This window comes from Alligator sinensis, unplaced genomic scaffold (assembly GCF_000455745.1).
Source record: "Alligator sinensis unplaced genomic scaffold, ASM45574v1 scaffold61_2, whole genome shotgun sequence".
NCBI classification, from domain to species: domain Eukaryota; kingdom Metazoa; phylum Chordata; order Crocodylia; family Alligatoridae; genus Alligator; species Alligator sinensis.
In genome coordinates, this window is record NW_005842108.1 from 1,229,945 (window position 1) to 1,256,333 (window position 26,389).

The window sequence follows — 26,389 nt, forward strand, 5'->3', positions numbered from 1 at the left end:
AGGACCGAGCCCTGCGGGACCCCACTGCCCACACCCTTCCAGGTCAAAACCGACCCATCTACCACGACTCTCTGGGTGCGACCCTCCAGCCAATTCACCACCCACCGGACTGTGTAGTCATCCAAGTCACAGCCTCTTAACTTGTTCACCAGTACGGGGTGGGATACCGTATCAAAGGCCTTCCTGAAGTCCAAGTATATGACATCCACCCCTCCTCCTGTGTCCAGGCGTTTCATAACCTGGTCATAAAAAGAGACTAGATTGGTCAGGCACGATCTGCCTGCCATGAACCCGTGCTGGTTTCCCCTCAGCATAATTTGTCCTGCTGGGCTGTCACAAATGTGAGCCTTGATAATTTTTTCAAAGACTTTGCCAAGGATGGAGGCGAGACTGACTAGCCTATAGTTGCCCAGGTCCTCCTTCCTCCCCTTTTTGAAAATGGGGATCACATTGGCCCTTTTCCAGTCCTCCGGGACTTGGACCGTGTGCCACGAGCGTTCAAATATTCCTGCCAGTGGCTCTGCAATGATGTCAGCCAGTGCCTTCAGCACCCTCGGATGGAGCTCATCCGGGCCTGACGACTTAAAGGCATCCAGTTCTTCCAAGTGACTCTGCACCATCTCAGGGTCTACGCATGGAAGTCTGGTGCCTTGCTGCTGCCTCTCTACAACCCCAGTGAGAGACTTGTCGTGCCCCTCGCTTAGGAACACTGAGGCAAAGAACTCGTAGATCTTAGACTCCTAAAAAATTTCAGTGCTTTTGAAAATCTTGCCCTTCATCTTGTATTGGCCAAACATTGCTAACAAGAACAATCCTCAAATTGCCTATTTTGTGAATTTCTTAGCATGCTGGGACCAGGTTTTGTCATTATTTATGGCAAGGTTTGTGTGGTAAAGTCAATGAAAATGTGACATATTCATCTGTGATCCAAACTGATAGTTTCTAATGGATTTGCTCATACTACCAGAAAGTATAACATTCTTTGTCTGACTGTCTTTTACTGCTGAATACTGAACTGAATTGCCATAGATATTCCATACCTCATCCATGATTTTAGCATTATTTGTAGCTAGAACCATATTCATAGAGTCCATCAGAATGGAGTACTTCAGCTTGTCTGGATGCTGGCGGTATTTCTTATCACTGACAATTTCCATAGCTTTTCTATTCTTCTCAGCTTCCAAAGAGCCTAGTGGCAGCCATCCAATACCCTTCATATATTCAGCATATTCTGATTTGTACTGATTCTGAAATAAAAGGAAAATAAAAGTTCAGTAAATGAAAAAACTCAGGATGGCTCACTACTTGCTGGATGCATTTAGTGTTTGAGATTCTGAACATGGGAGCATTTAAATAAATACACAGATTTTCTAAATTTATAACAGGGCTCTCTATTTTATTATGCTCATTCTTGTATTCCACATGGCACCTGATTACCACTGATTTCAGTAGGAACTACAGCACACCAGTGTGAGACAGCAGAATCAGGCTCTCTCAAAGGATGGGAATTAGTTACTATCCTGAGAAACAGGTGATAAGTAAATTTCATCTGTCCGAGAATAGTCCAAAGTGGTACTCTGCATTGGAAACAGCTCTCTGAAACACAAATCCTCATCTCTTGCCCTCTGACTCCAGAAAGGAAGTAAATTACTAGAAGGAGGGGAAATCTCACTCCCCCACAAGTTCTTCAGCGAGTAGGTGAGAACAGAGAACCAGAATCAAGGCTGTGAGATAGCTTTTTTAATATAGCTTTTCTTGGCTTGGACTACACACAAGTGTTACTCCTGAGTTAGAAGCAAATAAATATGTGACAAATAAATATACAATTAAGCATATCAGCAAATGGTCAAAAATAACATTTCTATCATGAAGCCAAAGTTCTTTATAAACTTAATATTTCAGAGTGGTCTCATCAGTATGAATCACAGTGCCACGGAACTCTTGTTACACTTGCTGCATTTTTGTATATAACTGCACTCATTTGCTTTTTTAAAAAAAAGACAACTCTAGTATTTTCCCTATAGTATACATTCATGAATAAATATTACTGAATTGGTAATATAAATGTTGTAGACTTTCTTACTTACATCACTCTGTATGTGCATCATGTTTTTGGCCAATTCAAGATTCATTGAATCAGGCAAAGCACTGTATTGGTGGATCAAGTGCTTGTAGTTTGTATTGGTAGCCGCTTCCTGTGCTTTCTTGGCTGCTACAACACTAAGCATGTCAACCGGGGTGTGGAACCTGGTCTTGCTCTTCTCATAATCTTTTTTGTATTCGCGGTCAGATTGCATCTTAGCCACCTGCATGAAATGCACCAGCTTGGGGTCGTCCTCCAGACTCCGGAACCCGATTTGCTTTCCTTTTGTCTTCTGGTAAGCTAGTCTGTATTTGTACTGGAAGCAGAACAGAAAAACTTTAAAGGAAATTGAATAAGGATGAATACAGTACTAAGCAAGTTTTACTTGTTCCACGTGTTATAAAGCCTTTGGCTTCACTAATCAGAAAGGGTCCATCCCTGATCCACATTCTAGCTCCAATCCATCAAAGCACTGAACCCTGTTTAAGTCCATAAATAGTCTGTTAAATTCTTAGGTTTGAACTTCACTTTGTATGAAGCTTTAAAATTCAATTGTGCATTAGATAGTCTCTGCTGTTCAAGTCCACCCTAATTTGGGTGGTTTTAGAGATGAAGTGACCCAAATTTCACTGCTACATTTACCCAAGCGCGTTCTGAAAATAAAACTTACATCACTTGCTATATCTCCGGAGGTCTTGGCTGCCCTTATTGGGATAGCATCTGGCCGCATGTCATATCCTTTCTTCTTCTCTTCCTCCCAACCAGATCTGTATAGTTTCTAATCCAAAACATAAAAGTGCAGGAAGTTTTAGTTATGAAGGTAGGAAAAGTTCACGACAGTATATGTTCACAACAGTTCTGTTTTACAGTCTGTTTTACAGAGATAGAGTCCTTCTACTGAACCTTACAAGCTCAGCTAGGTTAATTTGAATTTAAACATTTTAACAAAAGATCCAAAGATAGCATTTTTAACAGATATCAAATGTCCTCTACATTTGCTTACATTGCTCATCGTGTTCTGGTTCACCCTGGATTGCAGAATTTCTGGAGTGTCTGGCATAACATGAATCGTGGTCTTGTCTTTGTTCCATTTATCAATATACGCTCTCTGCAATTACATAGTGATATTGAACATTGAAAAGACATTGCAATATAGTATAGAATAGAAGAATATTTTCATTTGACTTGTGTGTGATGAATAAGACATGTCAACAAGAAGTTTCCTGAGCATTAAAAATACCTACCCAAACTAAACAATCATTTGCCTCCTTATTCTTTTGTATTTTATCTGAAAAACAGGTAAGTTATGCCATACTGTAACAGCACAGGGTGCACTCTGTTACTTACAGGGGCCTGAGCAGCAGCAGGGCAGCCTACAGCTGGCTGCAATCCCAGTTGGGCACAACTACCTGATTGGGAACATGGCCCAGCTGTGCCTTATAAGAACAGCAAGGCTGGAAGCAGTTTGCTGCTAGCAGCCAGGACAACAAAACAGCTGGGCTGCTACTTGTAACACCTTGGAGGAAAGGGCAGGAGCTATGGGGATGGCTGGAGGCTCCTGGTCCTAGGACATGACCTAAAACTACACCCTGCTGGGGCTGGTTAGTGTGGTGGGACTCCCAGTGGTGGGGCAGTCTCCAGGAAATGCCACACTTGGGGCCTCCCCAGTGAAGAGCAAGTATGGGGCACCAGAAAGCCTCAGACCCTGCTGCCTTGTGGGTGACCCTGTGGAGGAGAAAGGCTGGGGGAGCACACCCCAAAGGACAAAGCATGAGACCAGACTCACAGGGAGTTCTGAGGCAAGGCCCCAAGTCAGGAAGGGACCTGGGACAGCACCCAGACTCACCACGAGCTCTGAAGTTGCACATAGGAGCTAGAGTGAAGCTCCAGGGGACTGGGGTCCTGAGCCTTGGGGAGCTATTAACGAAGCTCCCAGGCAAAGAGATAAGCGGTACCCCAGGGAGGGGCTTGGAGGCCCAGTGTGTTGGGCTCGGGGCCCAGAGTGTGTGTGTAAAGAAAGAACCCAGTGTGAAGGCACTGTGACCATGAGCTCTGGTGAGGAGTGAGAGTCCTGTGTGAGAGTCCAGAGCTTGGGTCCCAGTGTGAGCCACTGGAGAAACATCTGCGAGGCATGGGACACAGTACAAGGGTGGTCAGAGCTGCATGCATAGGCCCTTGTCATCAGGGCACATAAATGGGCAGCCTCCCGTCTGATTAATGTCCTAATCATTAATATCAAGGTGTGATGGGTAAAGTAGGTGGGTGGTTAGCCCTAAGACAAGTGAGCAGACCAATATTTAGACTGGCCCCGGGATGACCACTTGTTACACATGATAAATAATATATTGTAATTGCAAATTTGCCATGTGTAACTTTTACCTCTTTTGCATGTTCAGAAACGGCTAAAGCACTTCTTTCCATGTATCATCCTCCTATGACCCATGCCGGATGGGGACCTGGTGTCTCCCAAATGCTTTGGGAAAGCTTTAGAGAAGAATTTCTATTTTCGGCTCTCCTCCAAATTGTACCAGAATTCCACGTCTTTTAACACTCACTCATCACTAATGCTCTTTCCCCACATAAAAGGATTCAAAGTTACTTAAGTGCTGTAACTGTGAGGAATATAAACTCTACCATTCATACAGAGCAGAGTGATTTAATCTTTGCTGCGAGTAGAAACTGCTGTACACGCTCAGCTATGGAGCCACTCAGAGAGACGGGTTATCTTTTGGGTCCTGATCCATTAAAATGGGGCATCCACTACACCCATGGAGAGCCCAGCTGTCCCCAATAGGACTCTGCCTACTACATTATTTTACAGGATGGAGTCCTTCTACTGAAACTTACGAGCTCAGCTAGGTTCATTTGAGCAAGTCCTCACCTTGTTCATGGTCTTGGCATTCTGTTTGGCCAGCACCTGCTCCATTGCATCCATTGTAATAGAGTATTTCAGTTTGTCAGGGTGCTGGCGATATTTCTTTTCACTGAGAATCTCTGTAGCTTTCTTTACCTTCTCCACCTCCAAAGACTGAGCTGGCACCCAGCCAATTCCTTTCAGCCAGTTATTAAAATCTGTTTTGTAAAGGCTCTTTAGAAAAATAAACAGAGAAGAATAGGGTGAGATAAATAAGAATGTTCATATAACAAAAAGGAATAAAGCTTTGTATTTTTTCCTGGTCATTATTGAAATAAAAATGTGAACAAAAATTAATCAGTGATCCCTAGCATTTTCCAAATATATTTGGATAAAATGAAAGACCAGTCAAGAAATAGCGGACCAGATTCTGCTGGTCACTAAGAGCTGTATACCAAGCCTGAGAGCAAAACTGGATAGATAAAATAGGAAAATTGGGAAAGAAGTATCATTTTTTTAAATAAATGCTTGGTTTGTGAAAACCATGGGTCTGTTCTGCAGTGTCAAAAATAGCAAGGGAAACACAGAGATACACTGGAGAAAAAATCCAAATTCTCTCCTGAGATATGGCAAAATTTGGCCCAGAGAACTAAACTATTAAACTCACTTTTCCCCTCCGTTCAAAAATCCATGTTTTGAGCCAACCAAATAGCAGGTCACTCAGGTAGAAAAAGTCAACATCTTGACTTATTTGGCAAGATACATCAGGATACTTCTCTTTGTACCAGAATAGATACTACTGAGGCCAATCCCAAATCCCTCAGACCATGGTAAACATTTTCAAATTGCATTAAAGGTTTGATGCCTATGTAGGATATAAAAATTTGTCATGGGCCTGTTACAAACAGCCAGTTAACACTAAATGTATTCCACTAAATGTACTTCTGGGATAAAATATGTTTGAGTTGCAAAATTTTAAGGAAACTAAGTTAAAGTAGAGAGAAAGATCTAATTATGAAATGCAGGGAGGCCATACCAATGTGGGGAAGAAGAGGAACAAAATCAATAACACTAGGAGCTTCAGACTGATATCATTATCATGCAATGCAGGCATGCACCCACACACACAATGTACATATAATATATGTAATCATAAACAAAATATTATGTATTATTGTAATATAATTTCTATATACTGTATTGGCAGTATTTAAATAATACCAAAATGTTAATATAACACTATACTTAGAAAAGAATGGCCCAAACCATAGAAAAATACATAGTGAAGCAAAAAATAAGTTGCTTGGCTAGGAAACTACAAGGAACCAAGTGTTTCTTTCCTGTCAGAATACCCTGACAGCTACCCAAAAGATATATAATCACTATTAACATATTTATAATGATTATATATCACCAATCACTGAAGAGTAATTATATATGCATATATCTCCATATCTATAGATTATATGTGTATGTGAATATACACATACATATAGGTATACACATAGACACACACACAAAAAACCTCATTTCTGTAGGCAAAATTGTTATCAACAAATTAATTCAAGATGACTAAACATTGCATACATCACTCTGAATCTGCATCATGTTTCTTGATAGTTCCACGTTCATAGCATCAGGCAAGAGTGTATAATTGTGTAATAGCTGTTTGTAACCAGTATTTGTAGCTACTTCCTGGGCTTTCTTAGCCGCTGTCACGCTGAACATATCCAGGGGGGTATGATATCTTGTTTTGCTGAATTCATAATCCTTCCTGTACAAGCGATCCGATTGCATTTTGGCCACATTCATGTAATGAACCAGTTTAGGATCATCCTGCAGGCTACGGAATCCAACCTGTTTGCCTTTGTCTTTTACATATGATTCCTTATACTTGTACTGGAGAAGTAAAACAAAATGTTATTAATTGTAGAACAGCCAGAGGTGCTTGTGATCAGTTTAATATTTGGAAATTCAATATTGCAGTAATTTCAACTCATAACATGAACCCTGATAATGTTTTACAGATGCCAACTGATTCATTAGATCAAAGAAGAAGAGCGTTGCTGGCTTTCAGTCTACAGATCATATGTGCCACATCTTGTGCCACAGATGAGCAGATAGCTTCTTCTTTTTAGTCTCTACCCTTTCTTGTCTGTCACATCCTCCTGCTATATTCTTCTCTCACTCCAGGTCCAACATCACATTTTTATTACTGTACTAACTACACCAAGTATTTATAGCTTTTGAGATGATTATATAATCAAGGATTTGGGTACTGAAGGTTTGGGGCTCAAGTGATTCACAGGCCTGCTCTGACACTGGTGCTGGTGCATACAGTCATAGTTTCCAATCTCCTCTGCAAACTGGCTTGCTCATCAGGCACTCTTGATTTAACAGTGGCAGGGTTTTCTCAGCACTCGTGTTTACTGTATGGTTTAGGAGTGCCATGGGGTAAAACTATAATTCTTCAGAGTGCAGCACAACTATGGCAGTAACTCTGTAAGAACTTGTCAGAACCAGAACATGGAGCATATCTGATCTTCATATAAGCAGGAGTTTCCTGTTAGCCATAATACAGTAGCCAAGGTGTAATGTATTTAGCTCATTTCTGAAGCCCATATAGAAGTCTATAGCAGCTAGTATTTCCCAGAACTATGGAAAACTCAGTGTACAGTATTGGATACAATTCAGTGAATCCTACAGCTTCCATCCAGATTATACTTACATTGCTGGCAATATTCTGAGAAGCTTTTGCAGCAATTATAGGGATGGCATCAGGTTTCAGATCGTAACCTTTCGCAAGTGTTTTTTTCCAGTCTGCTGTATAATTAGCCTTAAAGGAAAAATGAAAAACAGTTGTTCTTGTTCCAAATAGTTTATATCTTAACAATTCAGCATAACCTTTAGTAAAAGCTTTCTTTATTTAAAATATTAGACTAACATATGCGTTTTAGGTCTGTGTAATCACAAGAACACAAGGCAAATTTATATTAAGCAAAAATAAGTTTATTACAAGAAGAGTAAAGTGCTTCATGGTAACCACTTTACTCAGTTGTCCCATTTATTCTTAAAGCTTTTTTGCAATTTCTAGACAAAATGACACTACCTTTTTCTTCCTGACTTAATGGTAATTTTGTCAGGTAGAAGGCAGTAGAATGCTAACATATGCTGTAGTGCGCTCCTGCTCATGAAAGCTTATGCATCTCTAATTATACAAAGAAGGGCCATTTCTACCTTGCTTTCTACCTGACTCCAGATTAACACAGCTAACTACATCTTGTTGTCTAAGTAAAGCAATAGAATATGGGATATAATAAGTGAATTAAAAGAAGCAGATTGATTATATAAGATCCACTAGCTACAAAAGACTTGAAGATGAAAGTAAGAGATTCGGGCCCCTGAAACATGATCATTTAATGGTACAATGGAATATGATCCCTGATCCCAACAATCACAGTTCCTGCCTTACCACAAGTGCATGGCAAGAGGTGTAATTTTAGGATCAGGGATTCCCTGCACTCCCCCTGCCAGGAGCCTCTGATCCCTAGCACCCAGCAGCTCAGCCAGCTCTGCCAGGTCCAGGGTTTAAACTCCCTGGTGGGGAAAACCCTTCGGCTCCCCGTCTCCCACCATGCCTCAGGCTAGGCCTGACAAACAGTGGCACATTAAATTTTAGGCATCATATAAATCAGCCATAAAAATGTTCTGCATTATGTGGAAACTTTTTATGGCTCATTTCCCATTTTATGGAACCTTAAAAGGGGTGCATGTATACCATCTTCCTATTTATACCACAATTAACTTGTTAATCATGGAATAAATGTAATGTGTAGAGGGGGCCTTGTTGACACAGTCTCAGTATCTAAATATAGCACCATAAAAATCACAAAAAATCTTTAGAAAAGTTAATTATTAATAAATTACAATAATTCAACAATTTATTGTCGAGTACTCACATCACTCAAATTGTAGGCATTAACCTTGGCTTGAATAAATTGTGGAACATCAGGGTCCAGCGTGTATTTGTGTTTCACTTTCTCTCCCTCCAGCTTATAACTTATCTAAAAAGAAAAACAAACATTATCTCTGATACCAGGCAAATGGTAAATCACATTGGCATAATCATATACCAGTCACAATGTTTACTATTTCCCAATCACTTGTAGTTTGCTACACATACATGCTTTAAATTTAAAGATTTGTTAGATAGAATTTATAAAGAATCAAATTCTATGCATCACAATTATTTCAAACAACCAATCAGGAACATATACATCCAAGAAATCCTATGCTGGGCATAGTAATTTGTTGCATAAGCAAGAAAGTGCTTACATCACTCAGTTGCTTGGTATTATGTTGAGCCAAAACCATTGGCATTGAATCCAGTAAACTTGTAAACTTAAGGGTGTTGGGGTGCTGGCGATATTTCGTTTCATTTAATGCATCTCCGGCTTTTCTAACTTTCTCAACATCCAGAGAACCCAGTGGACTCCATCCAATACCCTTGAACCAGGTGTTATAATCCTGTTTGTATGCATGCTGAAAAACAGAAGCCCTAAATTCACCAAAGATCACAAAGAATTCCACTGAATTTCATTCGTCCTATTCTCAGAGGTAATGCGATGACTTAGCATGTTCTGCATTTTGCAGGATATACAATTTCTTACAAGAAAGCAAAGTTCTGCTTACATATTTTATAAATATTAAAGTGAGTTGATTTAGTTTATCTTGAATTTCTACATGACTTATGTCACTTATACAGCAAAGCTTCTCAATTAATATTTACCAAGCTCTACCTCTCTTCCCCTTGCTATAATGTCTTCTATTAGACCAATTTTTAAAGCATTCCAAAATACCAGACAGTGACCATATAAGTCCTGTGCTTGTTGTATTTTGTATTGGACTGAACTTGAATTGCCTTTATACTAAGCTCTGTTGAACACTGGCTTATTTTTATTTACTGCGTGTCATCTATTGTTCAGTATAGGCAAATTAAAGCACCGGGGCTGAAATTTACTCCACCTGCAGAAAATTCAAGTAAATACTGTATTTAGGATGTTTGCAGATGATGTGGATGGCAGTTGAAACACTTGATTTAAGATTCTTCCTGCTGGCCTATTCCCAAATTGACCTTCTATACTGGCACTACATTGGCTGGGGTGGAGATAAGTTCCACAATGCATTTTTTAATATCCAGATAGCCAGATGAAAGTCTGAAATGGGGAAGAGTGCATTACGGATGTCTTCTAAACTGGGCAAATTTCTAACAATAGTAACAAGAGATTATTTTGGCCTGCTTCTTCTCAACTCCCAGAACATAAATGAGTACTTGGTTATTTAGACCCAATATGAGGACAAAAAACAAGGGGCTTTCAAAATGTTTCCTCAATTAGTAAAACAGAAATGAGGTGAGTTGCAAAAACAAAGGAAACTATTTGCTCATGTACCATGGAGGCAAAAAAGATCCTATGAATTTACTGTTTGCCAAGTCTTCTGTAATTTCATTGTGTACTAACCAAGTTCACTGTCACACACAGCCAAAATCCCACTGAAGTATGCCCTAGTCCAGAACGTAACATTTCCAAAGCTTCAAATCTTCAGCTGATCAACTTTTCGCAAATAGATAAAAAAGTCTGATAGTCCCAATACAGCAATGAGACTCCTCAGTTAATGACAAACAAACACCTCTTTTTAGTTTTCTTGAGTTATATTGCAGTATATGAAGTTGTACTGGGTGGTGAAATTGGCAAAATTAAAATACTTACATTACTCTGAATTTGCATCATGTTCCTTGCAAGCTCAACATCCATGGCATCTGGTAGGTACGTGTAGTGATGGAGTAAATGTTTGTAGTGGACATTGGAGGCCACATCCTGAGACTGCTTAGCAGCCTGGATACTGCACATGTCAGCCGGTGTATGATAGTTGGTCTTGGTGTTCTCATAGTTCTTCTTGTACTCACGGTCAGACTGCATCTTTGCCACATTCATATAGTGGACAAGTTTGGGATCATCTTGCAGGCTTCTGAAACCAACATGCTTTCCTTTGGCCTTTTCATAAGCTTGTTTGTATTTATACTAGAGAGGGAGTGAGGATGATAAATATACAATGCATAGGTATGACAGATACATCTAGATCTACAGCACAGACAATAGGAAATTTTTCTTTTCTGTAAACTCTTACTAGCAAAGTCATTGAAGACCTGCATGAAGCAAAGTCACTGAAGACCTGCATAGTTGAGACATGTCAGGTATTCCAAAAACAAGATTCCCTTGGTAATTTAAAATCAGTGACTCATATTCCAATATGTATAACTAACTCAATAAAGGCTGTTGAGCTATACAAAATTTTCCCCTCCATTCTATGACAAAATACATTCAATATGAAAAAATACATGCTCTGTAAGCAGATATCATGGTAGTGTACATGCAGTAGATTATCTGGCAATTCATTAGAATCAGATTATACTGGCTAATAGCTTTGCCATCTATTCAGTAGGATACGTCAATTAAGAGAGAGACTACAGCACCATCTGTTTATACAAAACAAACAAGATTGGAATAAAATAGGCCTCTTCCAATTTTGCTACTGTTAGCTTTCTTACATCTTTTATATACAGTAATGCTGACAAGTCACCATAACTAATAAGATATTAGTGTAAGTCAGCTTCTCACTCCCCACTCAGGAAAGACTGAAGGTGGCAGAAGAATAAGACACCAGAACAGAACCTGGTCAGCCCACGAAGATAGAAGGGAAGAGGAGTTAGGTATAATCAATGGGATTGGGTGCTATAAGCAATCAATGGGTGCCTATACATGAGCAGCAAGGCTGCTCTGACACTGTAATTACAGCACGTTGGCACAGGTTTGATTAATCGAGTCTGCTGAAGTGTGGCAATTACTGTCCTCCAGCAGACTCCAGCATCTCATGTATCAGCATTGCTGTGCTTAAAAATGGCAGCAGTAGTGCTTTAACTAAAGCTTGTCAAATGGGATTTAGTTAAAGTGCCCTGGCTGCCATTTTTAAGAGTAGGGACACTGGTATATGAGATGCTCCAGGCACTTTAATTAAAGCAGCTCTCAGAGCCACTCTAGTTAAAGCACCCTCCCCCCCACCCCGGAGCACATGTATAAACACCCAATGGGACTGGATCTATAGCATCTCTGCTACAGCAGCAGCTGAGTGACTCATGAGAAGAGGTAGACAAAACTAATACCTAAAAGTGTAGGATCCAAGCAGTTAGATACTATACCTAACTGAAACCAGGGTAGGCAAAGGCTACCCTGTCTATGCCAAAGAGCTGTCTTAGGATTTTAGAAAGAAAATTGGATTTTTTTTTTGTTAAGATGTTTTCAGCAAGCCTTACATTCAAAGGTTGACATTCTCCCTGGTGGAAATGGTATGATATCACTGAGTTCCACAGATTTAGCTATAAATATTTTATTAGAGAAAAACTGAAATTTTGGGACAAACAGAATCTGTTATATCTGTCAGTTCTAATGGGTTCTAATGGGTCCTACAGGAGTAACTACCATCAATGTGGGTAGGGGCCTGGATAGAAGTTTTGTTTTTTGTACCACTGACCCCTTGAAAGTGCTCTACAACCATGCCATGACCCACGTGCATGGTAGCAGAGAGCTTTTAAAGTGGCCAATCACATGAAAAATTACTCCTCCTCAAATAAGGTATCAGATGAAGCTGTTCTACTTTAAAGCACCTTAGGGAACTTGTGCTCCCTAGGGTTACTTTGTCACACAATCAGGGCTGGGCTGCCCAGCCCTGTCTGCAGGGCTGGGAGCAGGAAGGCAGGGGAGAAGCAAGCAGTAGTGGGCTGTCATCTGGGGTTTGCCCAGGCTGAGCTAGAGGGTGGATTGGAGCCCTTACACCTCATAGGCCCTCCCCCTCCCCCCACCCCAGCTCCAGCTTAGGCTGGACAAACCCCAGCTGCTAGTTTCCCCCTCTCCCCTCCCTTCTGACTGAGAGCCCCAGAACTGGGAGATGTGGGGGCGGGGCTGGGGAGAGGGGCCATTGCTTAGCTGGTTGCTCGTCTGTAGGCAGGTTCAATCCCCCCACTCCTCCCTGAACCAACAGGCAAACATCTATTGGATTGTGGGGCGGGATGCTCTAACTCATAGTGCTTTATGTAAAGCACTTTGAGTTAGAGCAGGGGCCTGAATGTCTGTCAGCACACAAAGAGATTCACGATGTGGTGCACAATGGTAGTTTTTTATTTAGGAATGACAAAAAAAAGTTATCTGAAACAGATACTTACATCACTAGCAATGTTTCGGGAACTCTTGGCTAGAGTAAATGGAATAGCATCAACTTTTACATTGGGCCCTTTGGCTATTAGATCATAGTAGTCATGTTTATAATATGCCTAAACAAAAAGATTAAAAAATTGTCATATTCAATAATATGGACTGCATGCTATTCAAAGAGTTACTGCTAAGCTAATTCGACAACTTATTTAGGATCTGTATAATATAGTACTACAACGCACAGAAGTAATTCATGATTTAAGGGAATATATTCACATGACTTAAAGGAACTAAATTAGTTTGCAAACTCAAATGAAGAATAAAGAAAATTACTGTGTTATATTTTGATTACATAAAACAGTATATCAACCAGAAGTCAAATAAACAACCTACATGATTTTCTAATTAGGACATACTATATAGCTCATATTACTCATCATCATACATATCACTGGCAACATGTAAGTTAATCATCTCCATCAACAAGCACTTACATCACTGATGTTGGCTGCATTGCATTTAGCCTGGATAAAATGTGGTACATCTGGTGTCATGGTATATTTATGTTTGATCTTCTCTCCTGAGGATCTGTATAGTTTCTGCAAAAGATGCAACACAGACATTAACTCTTCTTTTGAGTAAAGTGACCTGTAGAGGAAAGTGAGCTCATTTCATAATAAACAAGGGTCAAGTTAGGTTTCACATATATATATATTGCTATCTATCTCATAAAATCAATGACTGCACTTTTATGCCAGGTGCTGATCTTGTGAGCTATACTTGCCAACCTATATAAATATCATGCCAAAAATGCGCCAAATAGATCTGGAAAAATGGCACGTTAGCATTTCATCTATTCACACATGTCCATGAAAGAAAGAGTAAAACAAAAATTGACTTTGATTTAAATTTTAAGTTAAGATCTCAGATAGTATATGAATCCTTATGTGAAAAAAATATTAGTGGTATGTCTAGTGAAATGATCCAATATCTATCAAATGAAATTCACAAAGTCAAGGGCAAAGTCCTGCACTTAGGATGGAATAATTGCATGCACAAAGACTGGGAAATGATTGGTTAGGCTGCAGTACTGCAGAAAATTACAATGAACCATAAGCTGAATATGAGCAAACAGTGTGCTCTTGTTGCAAAAAAGCTAACAGTATACTTTATACTGGCTGCAAATCTACTCTACAGGTTTCCCTCACTTTATGCAGATTCTCTATGTGCGATGACCCTTTTTATACCAAAAATTCTTATATGAGAGGTAAATTTACTCTTATGCGATCTGTGTGGTGGAAGCCTAAAGTCAACTGCTTTGTGTGGTGCATTGTGGGAGTGACAAGCACCAAAATATAGTCTCCTGTGTAGATCTGTGCTCCTCACTCATTGTCTGCAACACGTGTTTCTGTAGTTGCCATCCCCATTATGACAGTGCCCTGTGTTTGTGTGTACTGTCTGCTGTTGATGAGTACCAAAACTGTCTTGTAAAAGTGGTGGAAGTGGGTCTGGGGGTAGTACAGTCAAGGTCTTGGAACATATCCCTATTTATTATGTTGTATAGTGCATTCCCTTTATGCAAATTTGAATTATGTGTCATTTTCCAGGAAGGCATGTACAGCATAAAGCAAGGGAAACCTGTATTTGGCACTGGTAAGATCTCATGTAGAGTACTGTGTCCAGTTCCGGACCTCAGACTTCCATAAAGATGTGAACAGATTGGAACAATTGCAGCGAAGAATGATAAAAATGAAACATTACTTACAAAAAAAGGCCAAAAGAGCTAGAGTTATTTAGTTTGCAGAAGAAAAAACTGAGAGGAGAATTAAAAAAGAGTCTTCACATGCCATATTTACTGGAATATAAGACAAGGTTTTTCCCCCAATCAGCATGGAGGAAAAGACCTTCATCTTATAATCTCATACAAAGTGGAGGGGGAAGCAGGCAGCTGTTGTGGCTATAACTGACCCTGAACTCAGATCAGGGCTAGAGTCAGACCCACAGCAGCCTCTGCCCCGCCCCCTTCACATCCCCTCTACTGTTTCTGCACCCCACCACACCTAGTCCTTTCCCTCCCCCTTACTGTTAGGAACAACTCATTTCTGGCTCAGGCTGGGGTCTTGACCGGGCACAGAGCACATGGAAACTGCTTACCCTGCCTTGCCAGTCAGCAGTGCTGACACTGCTGCATTGTCTGCCCAGCCGATCATCAGCGCCAACACCACTGCATGGCCTGGCAAGGGCTGAGCTTCCAAATACTGTGTTCCAGGACGGAGCAGCTTAAGCACCATCTGACAGTAAGGCAGGGAAGGGGGAAGAAGCAGAAACTAGAGAGTTGGTGGGGAAGAGGCAGAGATTGGAGGGACACCCTGGGCTGCCCCAGGAAATGGGGGGAGAGGCATAGGCTGTGGGGAGCTGGGGGTACAGGGGAGTGCAGGGGGACAGGAAGGCTGTAGGGGGGAGAAGTGAGCAGGGCAGAGGGCAAGGGTGCCACCTGACACCTCCCCCAGCCACTGCTTTTCCTGCTGTAGCAGTTGGGGCAGGGGGATTCAAGACAATTCTCCAATACTTAGATTCAATACCTGGAAAATTATATTCAATTTATAAATTTTCCCTATATTCTTATATTCAGGGTCATCTTATATTTGAGTAAATACAGTACATGAAGCCTGGCTTTAAAAAAGATGGAGAAGCCAGGACTAGCTACAATGGTCTCCAATTGCGGCAGAAGAGACTTAGGCTGGAATACTGTGATGGTGGTTAAGCACTGGAACAGGATACCTAGACAGGTTGTGAAATCTTGATCCTTGGATGCTTTTAAGACCAGGCCAGACAGACACTTGACTGGGATTGTTTAGTCAGAGATGATCCTCCCTTGAGCATGGGATTGAACTAGTCTCTTTAAGCCTTGCTTTTCTATGACAGCTCCTTATGACACATACATTTCTATGACAACCCTGAAACAGGCCGGTTGGTCTTTTGACAATTACAGTGTATAGATTCATAAAGAGAAAATATGAAGGTTACACTGCAAATTTTATTTTCCTGAGTTTGGGATACCAAAGTAATCCAATATGGAAGTGTAAACTGTACAGTCACATTTAACCAATGTAATTTACAATATTGTATGCAATAATGAAATGACTCCCTTTTGATTAATAATACTGTGGGCATACACTTTCTGTGAAGTCTGAATATGCATATAACCAATTTTGAATTCAAATCATATCAATGTTTTAGTAATAATAATAATATGCAAAATCCTCAGCCAGTATCAATCAACACAGCCCTTTTGAGTGAAACCCTAGCTGTACTGAAATCAACAGGAGTTTCAACTTGACTTCAGTGAAGATAGAATTTTATTCTGTGACTTCATTGGAACTATAGGGCATCTATACATGTGCTGCAGGATGGAGGGGAGGGTGCTTTAATTAGAGCGGCTCTTAGAGCCGTTCTAATTAAAGCACCCACAGCATCACATGTATGTAGCGTCCCGCTCTTCAAAATGGCAGCTGGGGCACTTTCATATGACAAGCTTTAATTAAAGTGCCCTTGCCGCATTTTGAAATGTGGGGACGCTGAATACACATGATGCGTAGGTTGCTGGAGTGTGCTAATTAGCACACACCAGCAGACTCAATCAAGTCTGCTCCAATGCATGCTAATTAGCACACGTCAGAGCAGAGGTCTATTACATGTATAGGTACTGTGCCAGCACACCTTTGGGCACTTGCCATATTAAGTGCTGGAGGCAGGCATCCAGCAGGTGCCTGATTAGGGCAGCCATTTAAAGACCCAGTTTATACAGGGTGAGGCAGTAGTTTGTTGCCAGCGGCTGAGAGAGAAACATCAGCCAGCTGAGTTATGGCTCAGGAACATCTTGGAGGTAAAGGCAGGTGCTATGGGGATGGTTTGGAGGCTCCTGGACCAGAGAATGACCAAAACTGCATCCTGCTGGGGTAGGGAGGCCTGGAAGGACTGCCAGTGGTGCAGCAGCCCCACTTAAATGCCAGGACCGATCATCTCCCTGGTGAAAGGCAGGTTGGGGCGCCTTAATCACAGCCCTCACCATCTGGTAGGTATATAGGAACTAGGGAGAGGCCCTAAGGGGTGTAGTGTGACATTGAGAGGCCCCAAGCTGCACAGAGTTATGCTAAGGGCCTGTGCAGAGTAGGGTACAGCAGGGCGCCTGAAGGACTGCACGATCTGGGGTGCATCGAGTAGGGCTGCCATGGTGGCTTGAAGGGAGATACATGGGCCAGCCCCAAGTGTGTGTGTGTGTGTGTGTGTGTGTGTGTGTGTGTGTGTGTGTGACCAGTTGCCCGGTGAGGGGCTAGGGCAAAAGCAGCCCAGCAAAGGCATAAGGTGCCACCATGTAGAATAGGGGAGCACAAGCAAACGAAAGTAACTGCGTGGCAGGGCTGGAGTGAAAGTAGCGAAGCCCAAAGGCCCAAAGGGGTCACTCAAGGAGAGTCACTCAAGTCTGCTCTCACTAAACATCAGTATAAATTACTGACTAAGGTTCTATGGATTGTGTTCTATATCAGATTAGATGATCTCACCATAAAAGCCGCATGTCTATAAAATAAAGATTTCATCCATTGCAGTCACTGGAAATGCATGAATATAAGAGACATCATGCATATGCATTGCATTTCTACTTACTCATACATGTTTAAATCAGATGTACATTTATACCACATTTATGAATATTAAAACCTGCAAAAAAGACCTTTATTTCTCTTTGGATGGAAGTATCCTTCCACAGATGTGGTAACCACACACAGTGAATTATTTACTCTTGTAAAGCTACTTATAACAAATCTATAAATGGGCCATGAACTGGCTTTCTGGATCATGGGTAAAAGTATTAATATGTACCTAAGGATTTTAAAAAATTGTGAAAGTCCATAAATAAAATGTTTATCAATTACAGCTAGGAGCCAGTTGGTCAGAGTCAGTTCGTATTATCTATAACTGAGCTATATTGTTCTAAATTAGCTAAAGTTTGGCACAAACTAAAAGAAAGCAATAGCACAAAATGAAGCAAAATAATAATGAAAGAAAGCTGGGTGAATAAAAAAGCAAAACAGAGAAAAATGAATGAAGCTTGCAGATGACTGCTGTAGGTGTTAATTTCACTTAAATAATATTTAAATAGAGAGCCTGTTTTTTTCCATAGACGTCTCCTTATTTTGTTCTGATTTCTCCTCAACCTACTTACATCATTGAGCTGACGTGTGTTCTGTTTAGCTTGGACCATAACTGGGTCATCCACCACACTGGTAAACTTGATAGAGTCTGGATGCTGGCGGTATTTCTTCTCGTTCAAAGCTTCTCCTGCTTTTTTAGCCTTTTCTACCTCCAGTGAGCCAATGGGGATCCAGCCAATGCCTTTCATCCAGCTGTTATAGTCTGCCTTGTAGGCATTCTGCAAAAAGAAACAAGCCAAAAGATTTGGTTATTGTTTTTTGGTTTTTTGGTTGCTTGTGTGACACCTTTTATTCAAATCAGCATGTTACTTACATTACTCTGAATTGCCATCATGTTTTTGGTCAATTCTACGTTCATCGCATCAGGTAAGTAAGTATAATTGTGTATTGGTTGCTTGTAGTTAGTATTGCTGGCAATTTCCTGAGCCTTCTTAGCACCTATGACATTGAACATGTCTAATGGTGTGTTGTACTTTGTTTTAGTTTTTTCATAATCTTTCTTGTATTCCCGCATAGACTGTAGCTTGGCAATGTTCATATAATGAACCAGTTTGGGATCATCCTGGAGACTTTGGAAGCCAATAAGTTTGCCCTTGGCAAGTTCATAGCCTTTTTTATAGTGAACCTGTCGGGGAACAATCAGAGACAAAAAATCTAACAAAAATCTAGTTTAGTGAACATTATACAGAGCAATGTTGAAGCAAAAGTGATCTTATAAAATGCTTTCTTACAAATGGTAAGCACTGGAAAAATTATAACTATTTGACTAGAAACAACCATAATAAAATGTAACACAAATTTTTGCGTTTTCATTGCTGTACAAATATTAGCAAATTAATCTTCAGAACTCTTCTTTAAGGTATTATTAACATATTATTATCTCAATCTTACAGACAGAGTAGGGAGAGTTATGAAAAGTCTTCTGAACTCACTTAACTTCTTTTACTGCTTTGAGACCAGACCCCAAATTAGCACTGGGAGAAGATTAAACTTAAAAACTCCCTTGATCATAGTCAGTTTTTTCTAGAAAAAGATGTAAAACTGACTCCACAACAATTAAAGGAGTCAATCAAATAACCCAATAAAGCATTCGTAAAAGTCTGGTTCCAGAAAGAAAAGAACAGAGTAAAGAAGAAAATAATATGCTTCTGACATAACCAATAGAATTGTAACTAATATTTAAATAAATCATCTGGATAGGTAAATATTAGCTGCTTCACATTTACTTACATCACTGGCAGCCTGCCTAGCAGCCTTGGCAGCCCGGATAGATATAGCATCACTTCTCAGGTCATAACCTTTGGATTTTAATTCCTCCATGTCCATTTTGTAGCAATGCTGGAAGAAAAGATTATTTTAAAATGTCTTTACGAATCCTTAAAGTTGTAAGCATAAGTCCACCTCTTGCTCCAAGGTAAACTTACATCACTAATGTTGTAGGCATTAACTTTAGCCTGAATAAACTGAGGTATATCTGGAGGCAAGTGATACTTGTGAATAACTTCTTCACCTTTGGCTTTATACTTTATCTGCAATAGAAAATAATAAATAAGTTTGGCAGTCTAATGTTTATATAAATTATAAATACTTAAAAGGTACTGAGCTCCGTAGCTTAAATTAAATTGGGTAGGTAGGATAGATATCTGGCTGGGGTATTATGATCTCAGCACTTGTTCCTGCCCAGGGCAGGGGGTAAGGCTTGATGATCTGTTCAGGTCCCTTCAGACCCTAGAAACTATGAAACTATGAACTAAGTGTTCAATGTAATTTCACACAGAAACATTTCAGGTGAAATCCAAGGCCTTCTGAAATGAATGGCTAAACTCCCAACTATATCTACATTGTAAGGATTTGACTAAGGCTAGGGACAGAAATTACACACAAACCAGTTTAAGTGATCAGAAATTGGTTTAAACATAGAACAGAAGTTCAGTGCACATAAACCAGTTTCAAAACGGCTGAAACTGATTTAAGATAAACCTGGTTGAATGTAGTATCAGACTTAAATGACCTGAGTCAAACCAGTTTATGAAACTTCTGTCTCAGACCCCTTCCTAGTTCAAGTTAAAGCACAGTCCCCCAGCATCCCAGCATTTTGCAGCCCTGGACTGGGCTGTGCTGTCTATTCCAGCAGAAAAGGGTTTGCAGGGGCAGGGGGGGAGAAAGGCAAATGCTGACTGGGGCCTGGGGCCAGAGAGGGGGCATTAAACCCCCCCTCCCCTGAGTACAGAGCTGCTCTGCCCTGCTAAACTTACTGCTGGCTGTGACTGTGGACTACAAATCCCAGAGGCAAAAGGAAGCAGCAAGAGGAAGTGATCAACTTCCCAGCAGAGTCCTGATGCTGTGATTCTAGACTGTATATCCTAGACCTTAGGGGGCAACTGGAAGAGGAAGCGAACACACTTCCCATGCTGGCTATGTGCCAGAGAGCTGCGCTCTAGTGCCCCTCTGGTTTCTGGCTGAGCCACTGCAGGCAATAGCTGCATTTCCTGAATCAAAAGTAATAGTCTGTCCAGTTGTTTCTCAGTTTAATCTCTGCAGTTTAAATTAACCTGCAAAGACTGAATCAATTCAGCCTCAGGCTTTTTGACTGCCTGTACTTAGCCTAAGAGTGTGCACAGAGAGAGAGACAGAGACCTGTAAACAGACACTTTAGAAACTGAAAATGCCCAATTCCCTGACTGAAATAATCTATCAGGAACTCTGGGGGAGTACATCTGCGTTTAATTTCATGGGCATTTTTTAAGAAAAGCTGGACTGAATAAAAGGTGTTTCAGTGCATGAACAGATAAGTTAAAATTTAGCCCTGGTATAGGCACATGATTTATAGGTGAAGGATGCTAAACCTGCCTGCCCCTGGCTGACTGTGCCTCCTGAACAATGCAATTGATTTGATTCATTTGAGCATCTAGACAGAACAGCCCTCACCAATGAAAGTAGGAGCAGAATTAGTCCACAGTCCTACTACGAAGAGTGATGTTTGTTAAGCCATAAGTAAATAAGAAATATCAACACTTACATCACTCCTTTGGGCCTGGTTGATTTTAGCCTGAACCATAACAGGTTCATCTTCAATTTGTGTAAACTTAATAGTGTCTGGATGCCGACGATATTTTTTCTGTTCAGAAAGACAAAAAAGCAACATAACATTTCCTTAATACCTAAAAGTACTTTTTATTCTATTTCCACCACACTTATTTGTTAAAATACTTGTGACCACTCCTGAGGTAAGCCTACACATGATAAGCACTGCTTGGCTTTGACTATACTTATAGCTCCAAGAACATGAGAGTCCAGGAGACTGATACAGCTGCAAAGCACATAAACCCCTTGTTTATCTTATACATATCTTATTTTTCCTTTCTCAATTCTTGTTCCTTTTGTTTTAGCAATGGGAGATACTTCATTTCTTTTATTTTAGCTTGTGAAGCTGTTGAATGTGTGAGTGCACAAGCATGAAGTTAAGAAGTGAAGTCCACACAGAGGAGTCACTGAAAAAGAACATTGCTCAGACCTATGTGTATAGCTTACAGATTGTTTAATGGAAGGGTATTTCTAAAAGTGAAGAGTACTGCTTTTTAACCAATAAACTTGAGCAAGAGTCAAATATCTGCTTCTTGGAAAGTTTTCCAAGATGTACATTACAAGATCCAGTTTGGAAGAAAGAGAAATAATTTAAGGTACAGATGTAAGAACACTGAGGGCTGGGTGACTGTGGACTATCTTCCACTTACCACTGGGTAAGATAATTGTAATGGGGCCCAGCCCCATCACTGCAGGAAGAAGTGCACCCGAGCTGTCTGCAGCATGGGACAGCTTCTCTCCCCCTTCCTTAGATGCAGCTGTGCCATGGACTCACGGACCAGCCAGAAGCCTGAACAGTGTCGGGTGAAATGTCCCTAGCTGTGGGCAATTGGAAGCCCAGCGGCCCGGACAGGGCAGAAGGGCCCACTGCCACAAGCAAGGGGAGGGATGGGACAGAAGCTGGCAGGGAGGTTTTTCCCTCATCCGGCAACAGTTCTGCAGCCTGTCTGTACCCAGACCCGGGCTGCTGGGGTGCACCAGATCCACCACGTGGACAACAAGTGGTGGAAACTGCATACAGCAAGTACAGATAAGTGTAACCTTTTGTGTTAAAGTGTTATTGATTTAAGTTTGATATTCAAGGATCCTGGGCAGGGAGCCCAGAGCCCTGAGGGAACGCCTGGGGTCCAGTAGCATGCCTCAGGTCAGCTGCTTGGGAAGGCTAGGATCCAGATCAGTGGATCTCTGGCCGACACTGCAGCTAGAGTAAAGAAAGTTGGAGGACCAGCAGCACAGCTGACCCAGCACACCTAGCAGTGACCCTTGGGGACCACGGGCACCTCAGCAGTCCACAATTGGTGTCATGACTCGGATTTAAAAAGAGGCTGCTGCAGACAAGGGGCAGCTAGGTCATATCCTGGCCTCAGCCACGGAGGAGGTCTTATAGCTCCTGGTGCAGCAGCAGGCAGCAGCCACTGAACAGATCAAGTAGCAAGAGGCCCACATGGCCGGCCTGGTGCAGCTGCAGGTAGCGGCCACTGAGCAGCTGAGTCATGGAGAAGAGGAGCAGGTGAGCCATGGTGCAAACAGAGAACACTCTGGGAACACAGGGCAGGTACCTCAGAAGCCAGCCTAGCACCCTCAGGGATGCCCCAGATGACCCAGAGCTTTTCCTAGAGACATTCGAGTGAATGGCTATGCAGGACCAATGGCCCCAGGCCACTTGGGCACCTTGGTTGAGATTGCTGCTTATGGGAGAGGTCCAGAAGGCCTATGGGGGGGGATACCACTGGCTGATGCCACCTATTACAGTAAAGTGAAGGATGCTATCCTCCACTGGTTGGAGGTGGTCAAGGATCTGCATTATGAGAGGTTTCACAGCAAGAAGGCCTCTGGGACAGGGGGCCCCCAGCAGTTAGTGAACTTGCTCTGGGATGAGGCACAGTGGTGGTTACTGCTGCAAGATAGAGACTCAAGAGAAATAACAGAAATTATAATTTTAGAGCAGTTTATTTGGGACCTGGAAGAGGGTGTCAAGGCATTGGTCCAGCAACACTAACCCCAGTCAGTACAGGAGACCCTGAAGCTGGCAGAGGATTTTTTGGCAGCGGGGTGCAATCTTGCCCTAGAATGAGACAATGAACCTGGAACCTAAGAAAGCAAGGACCCTCCTCCTTGAAGCAAGACTGGGCTGCTGCCACCCTAGACCAGTGCAGGTGGCTCTTGCTTCCAGTGTGGGTGGTTCAAACACTATGCCTGTACTTGTCCTCAAGGAGCTACAGGAGGAGACTGGGGGACTGTCCAGGGAGAGGAGCCAGCCAAGAGACTAAAGTCCACCCCCATGGAAGAAATGGAGTATGGGTTCGGTGATGGGCTGTCTCCCAGGAAGACAGGCTACGCAACAAAAGGCTCCCACATTACAGTTGAGACCTGGCTGAAAGGTCAGTGGGTGACTGCCTGAGTCCACACGGGCTCCACATGGACCATAGTCTGGCAGGAGATGGTGCGGGATGAAGGGCACTGCCAAGCAGACCACATGGAACTGATCTGCCTCCACGGCAAGCCCCAGACCTACAAAAGGGCCTGGGTGCAGTTAATGGTGGAAGGACACACCCCACCAAGTGCTAGCATGCCTGGTCAGGCACTTGGCACTCTTGGTGTCGTTAGGCTAGGATTGGTCCTGCCTGCAGGAACTGTTGGGCACACTTGCTCAGCAAAAGGCAGCCTGGTGTAACGCCGAGGCAGAGGGGTTTTTAGGTGAGCCCCAGTCCAGCATGAGTTCTGGAAGACCATCCCATGCAGGGGAGACTGTAGACTGGCAACAAGAGCTGGAGACAGGACAGTTCACAGTCAAACAATTCCATGAAGATGGATTTAGGCAGGTGTATGAAGAAGGTATCATTTGGGTGGAAGAGGAGGTGGTGCAACCCAACCTGGTACAGATAGTGCCCTGATTTGAGGTAAAAGGAGAGGTAGTGTATCGAGTACTGCATGTGGGGGCCAGGGAATGACATCTCCCAACTCCGAAGAGGTACTGGAGGACCATGTTAAGGGTCACTCATGAGCTCCCCACCAGGAGTCACTTGAGGGAGGATAAAACCTGGGAATGCTTCTTAGCCAGGCTTTTTTTGGCCAGGGATCAGGCAGGAGATGGGGAGTTTTGCCAGTCCTGCCCAGAATGTCAACTAGCATACCCAAGACATCCCCTGATGGCCCCTCTGGTTACCATGCCACTCATGGAAGAACTCTTTGAGCAGGTGGCTGTAGACACCATGGGGTCTTTACCCTGATGCAATGTGGGGTTTCAATATATTTTGGTCCTGGTGGATTATGCCACCTAATACCCAGAAGTAGTACCCATGAGAATGGTGACCTCAGGAAAAGTTGCAGAGAAGCTACTCAAGACCTTTACCAGCATGGGACTCCCAAAGGAAATATTGACAGATCAAGGCAACAATTTTATAGCCCAGATGTTCAAAGAGGTCGGTGCTATGTTAAGAATCCAGCTACTTTCAACAACCATTTACCACCCTCAAACAGACAGGCTGCTGAAAGGTTCACCTGAACCCTTAAAAGTATGCTTAAGAAAGCTGCTGGACAAGATTCGCAGAGATGGCATAAGCTACTGAGGCCTTTGATATTCACCTATCAAGAAGCCCCATAGAGTGCCACCAGGTTTTCACCCTTTGAGCTATTATATGGCTACTATCCCTGAGGAATCCTAGATCTAATCAAAGGAAGCTGGGAACAACAGGAAGAGTCAGCACATGAAGCCCAGTAGCACACATGCTGGAGATGAGGGAAAGGCTACAGAGGGCAAGACTTTGGCATGGGGAAATCTACAAATGGCCCAAGGTAAGCAGGCAGCTGAGTACAATCAACAGGAGCGTGAAAGCAGCTCAATGCAGGTGATTAGGTACTCACGCTGTTTCCCGACAATATCTCCAAGTTAATGGCCCGGTGGCAAGGGCCATATGAGCTGATATGGCAGATGGGCCCAGTGGACTATGAAGTGTGGAATAAAACCCAGCAGGTATACCATATCAAACTCTTGAAGAGGGAGGTGGATAGGGAGGCCCTGTTTGTTGCTGCCAGCCTGGAGTCAGACAAGTTTGGTCCAGGGGTGCCTGAACGAGGCTCAGAAGGGCCTGTCCGGATGGGTGCAGGGCTGACACAGATGCAGCAGCAGCAAGAAGCCCAGCTGGTGCAACAAGTTAGGAAGATATTTTCAAACAGCCCAGAGAAAACATGATGGGTAGAACATCAAGTTGAAATCCCACTGGGAAAGATTATACAGGAGGAGTAGCAGTGGATCCCCCAGAAGCTCCAAGGAGCTCTGCATAGGGAAATGGCTCAGATGCTAGCAGATGGGGTGGTGAGTAAATCTAGAAGTTCCTGGTGAAACCCACCATCATGGTCCCAAAAAAGGATGTAACCATGCGGCTTTGCATTGATTTTAAGAAAGTTAACAGCTTAGCATGCTTTGATGCTTACTGCATACCTTGAGTGGAGGACCTACTGGAGCAGTAGTGAGGGGCGCATTTTATCCAAGCATGGCCAAGGAGTACTAGCAAATACCCCTAGAATCAAATGTCCAGGAGAAGACTGTCTTTGCCACCTCATGGCGGCTTTATAAGTTTGTTTGGATGCGGTTTGGCCTGCACGGAGCAGCAACAGCATTCCAGCACCTAGTGGATAATGTACTGACACCTCATTGGGGACATGCCTCTGCATATATTGATGATGTGGTTGTGTTCTCAGAAACCTGGGAAGAACACCTACAGCATCTGATGGCAGTACTAGAAGAAGACAGGAGTGTGGTACTGTCTCAGCTGGGGGACGAAGGGGAACACCCAGTGGCATATATTAGTAGAAAACTACAGCCCCAGGAACAGGGGTACACCACCATACAGAAGGAATGTTTGGCCATGAAATAGGCTATTGACAGCTT

At 42.3% G+C, this 26,389-nt stretch overlaps 1 protein-coding gene across 35 annotated transcripts in view; it reads right to left on the bottom strand.

Moving 5' to 3' along the window:
- Positions 1-26,389, bottom strand: part of NEB (nebulin) — a 214,835-nt gene that overhangs the window by 157,255 nt on the left and 31,191 nt on the right. For all 35 annotated transcript variants that reach the window (XM_025205209.1, XM_025205234.1, XM_025205245.1 and 32 more), the window contains 17 exons: positions 21,434-21,532; positions 19,839-19,943; positions 19,645-19,752; positions 18,728-19,039; positions 18,426-18,632; positions 13,696-13,800; positions 13,213-13,320; positions 10,706-11,017; positions 9,273-9,479; positions 8,897-9,001; positions 7,666-7,773; positions 6,525-6,836; positions 4,965-5,171; positions 3,087-3,191; positions 2,754-2,861; positions 2,088-2,399; positions 1,041-1,247 (listed from right to left, as the gene is read on the bottom strand). In XM_025205209.1, coding sequence (XP_025060994.1) covers positions 1,041-1,247; positions 2,088-2,399; positions 2,754-2,861; positions 3,087-3,191; positions 4,965-5,171; positions 6,525-6,836; positions 7,666-7,773; positions 8,897-9,001; positions 9,273-9,479; positions 10,706-11,017; positions 13,213-13,320; positions 13,696-13,800; positions 18,426-18,632; positions 18,728-19,039; positions 19,645-19,752; positions 19,839-19,943; positions 21,434-21,532 — 3,027 coding nt within the window. The remainder of the gene's footprint in view (positions 1-1,040; positions 1,248-2,087; positions 2,400-2,753; positions 2,862-3,086; positions 3,192-4,964; positions 5,172-6,524; positions 6,837-7,665; positions 7,774-8,896; positions 9,002-9,272; positions 9,480-10,705; positions 11,018-13,212; positions 13,321-13,695; positions 13,801-18,425; positions 18,633-18,727; positions 19,040-19,644; positions 19,753-19,838; positions 19,944-21,433; positions 21,533-26,389) is intronic.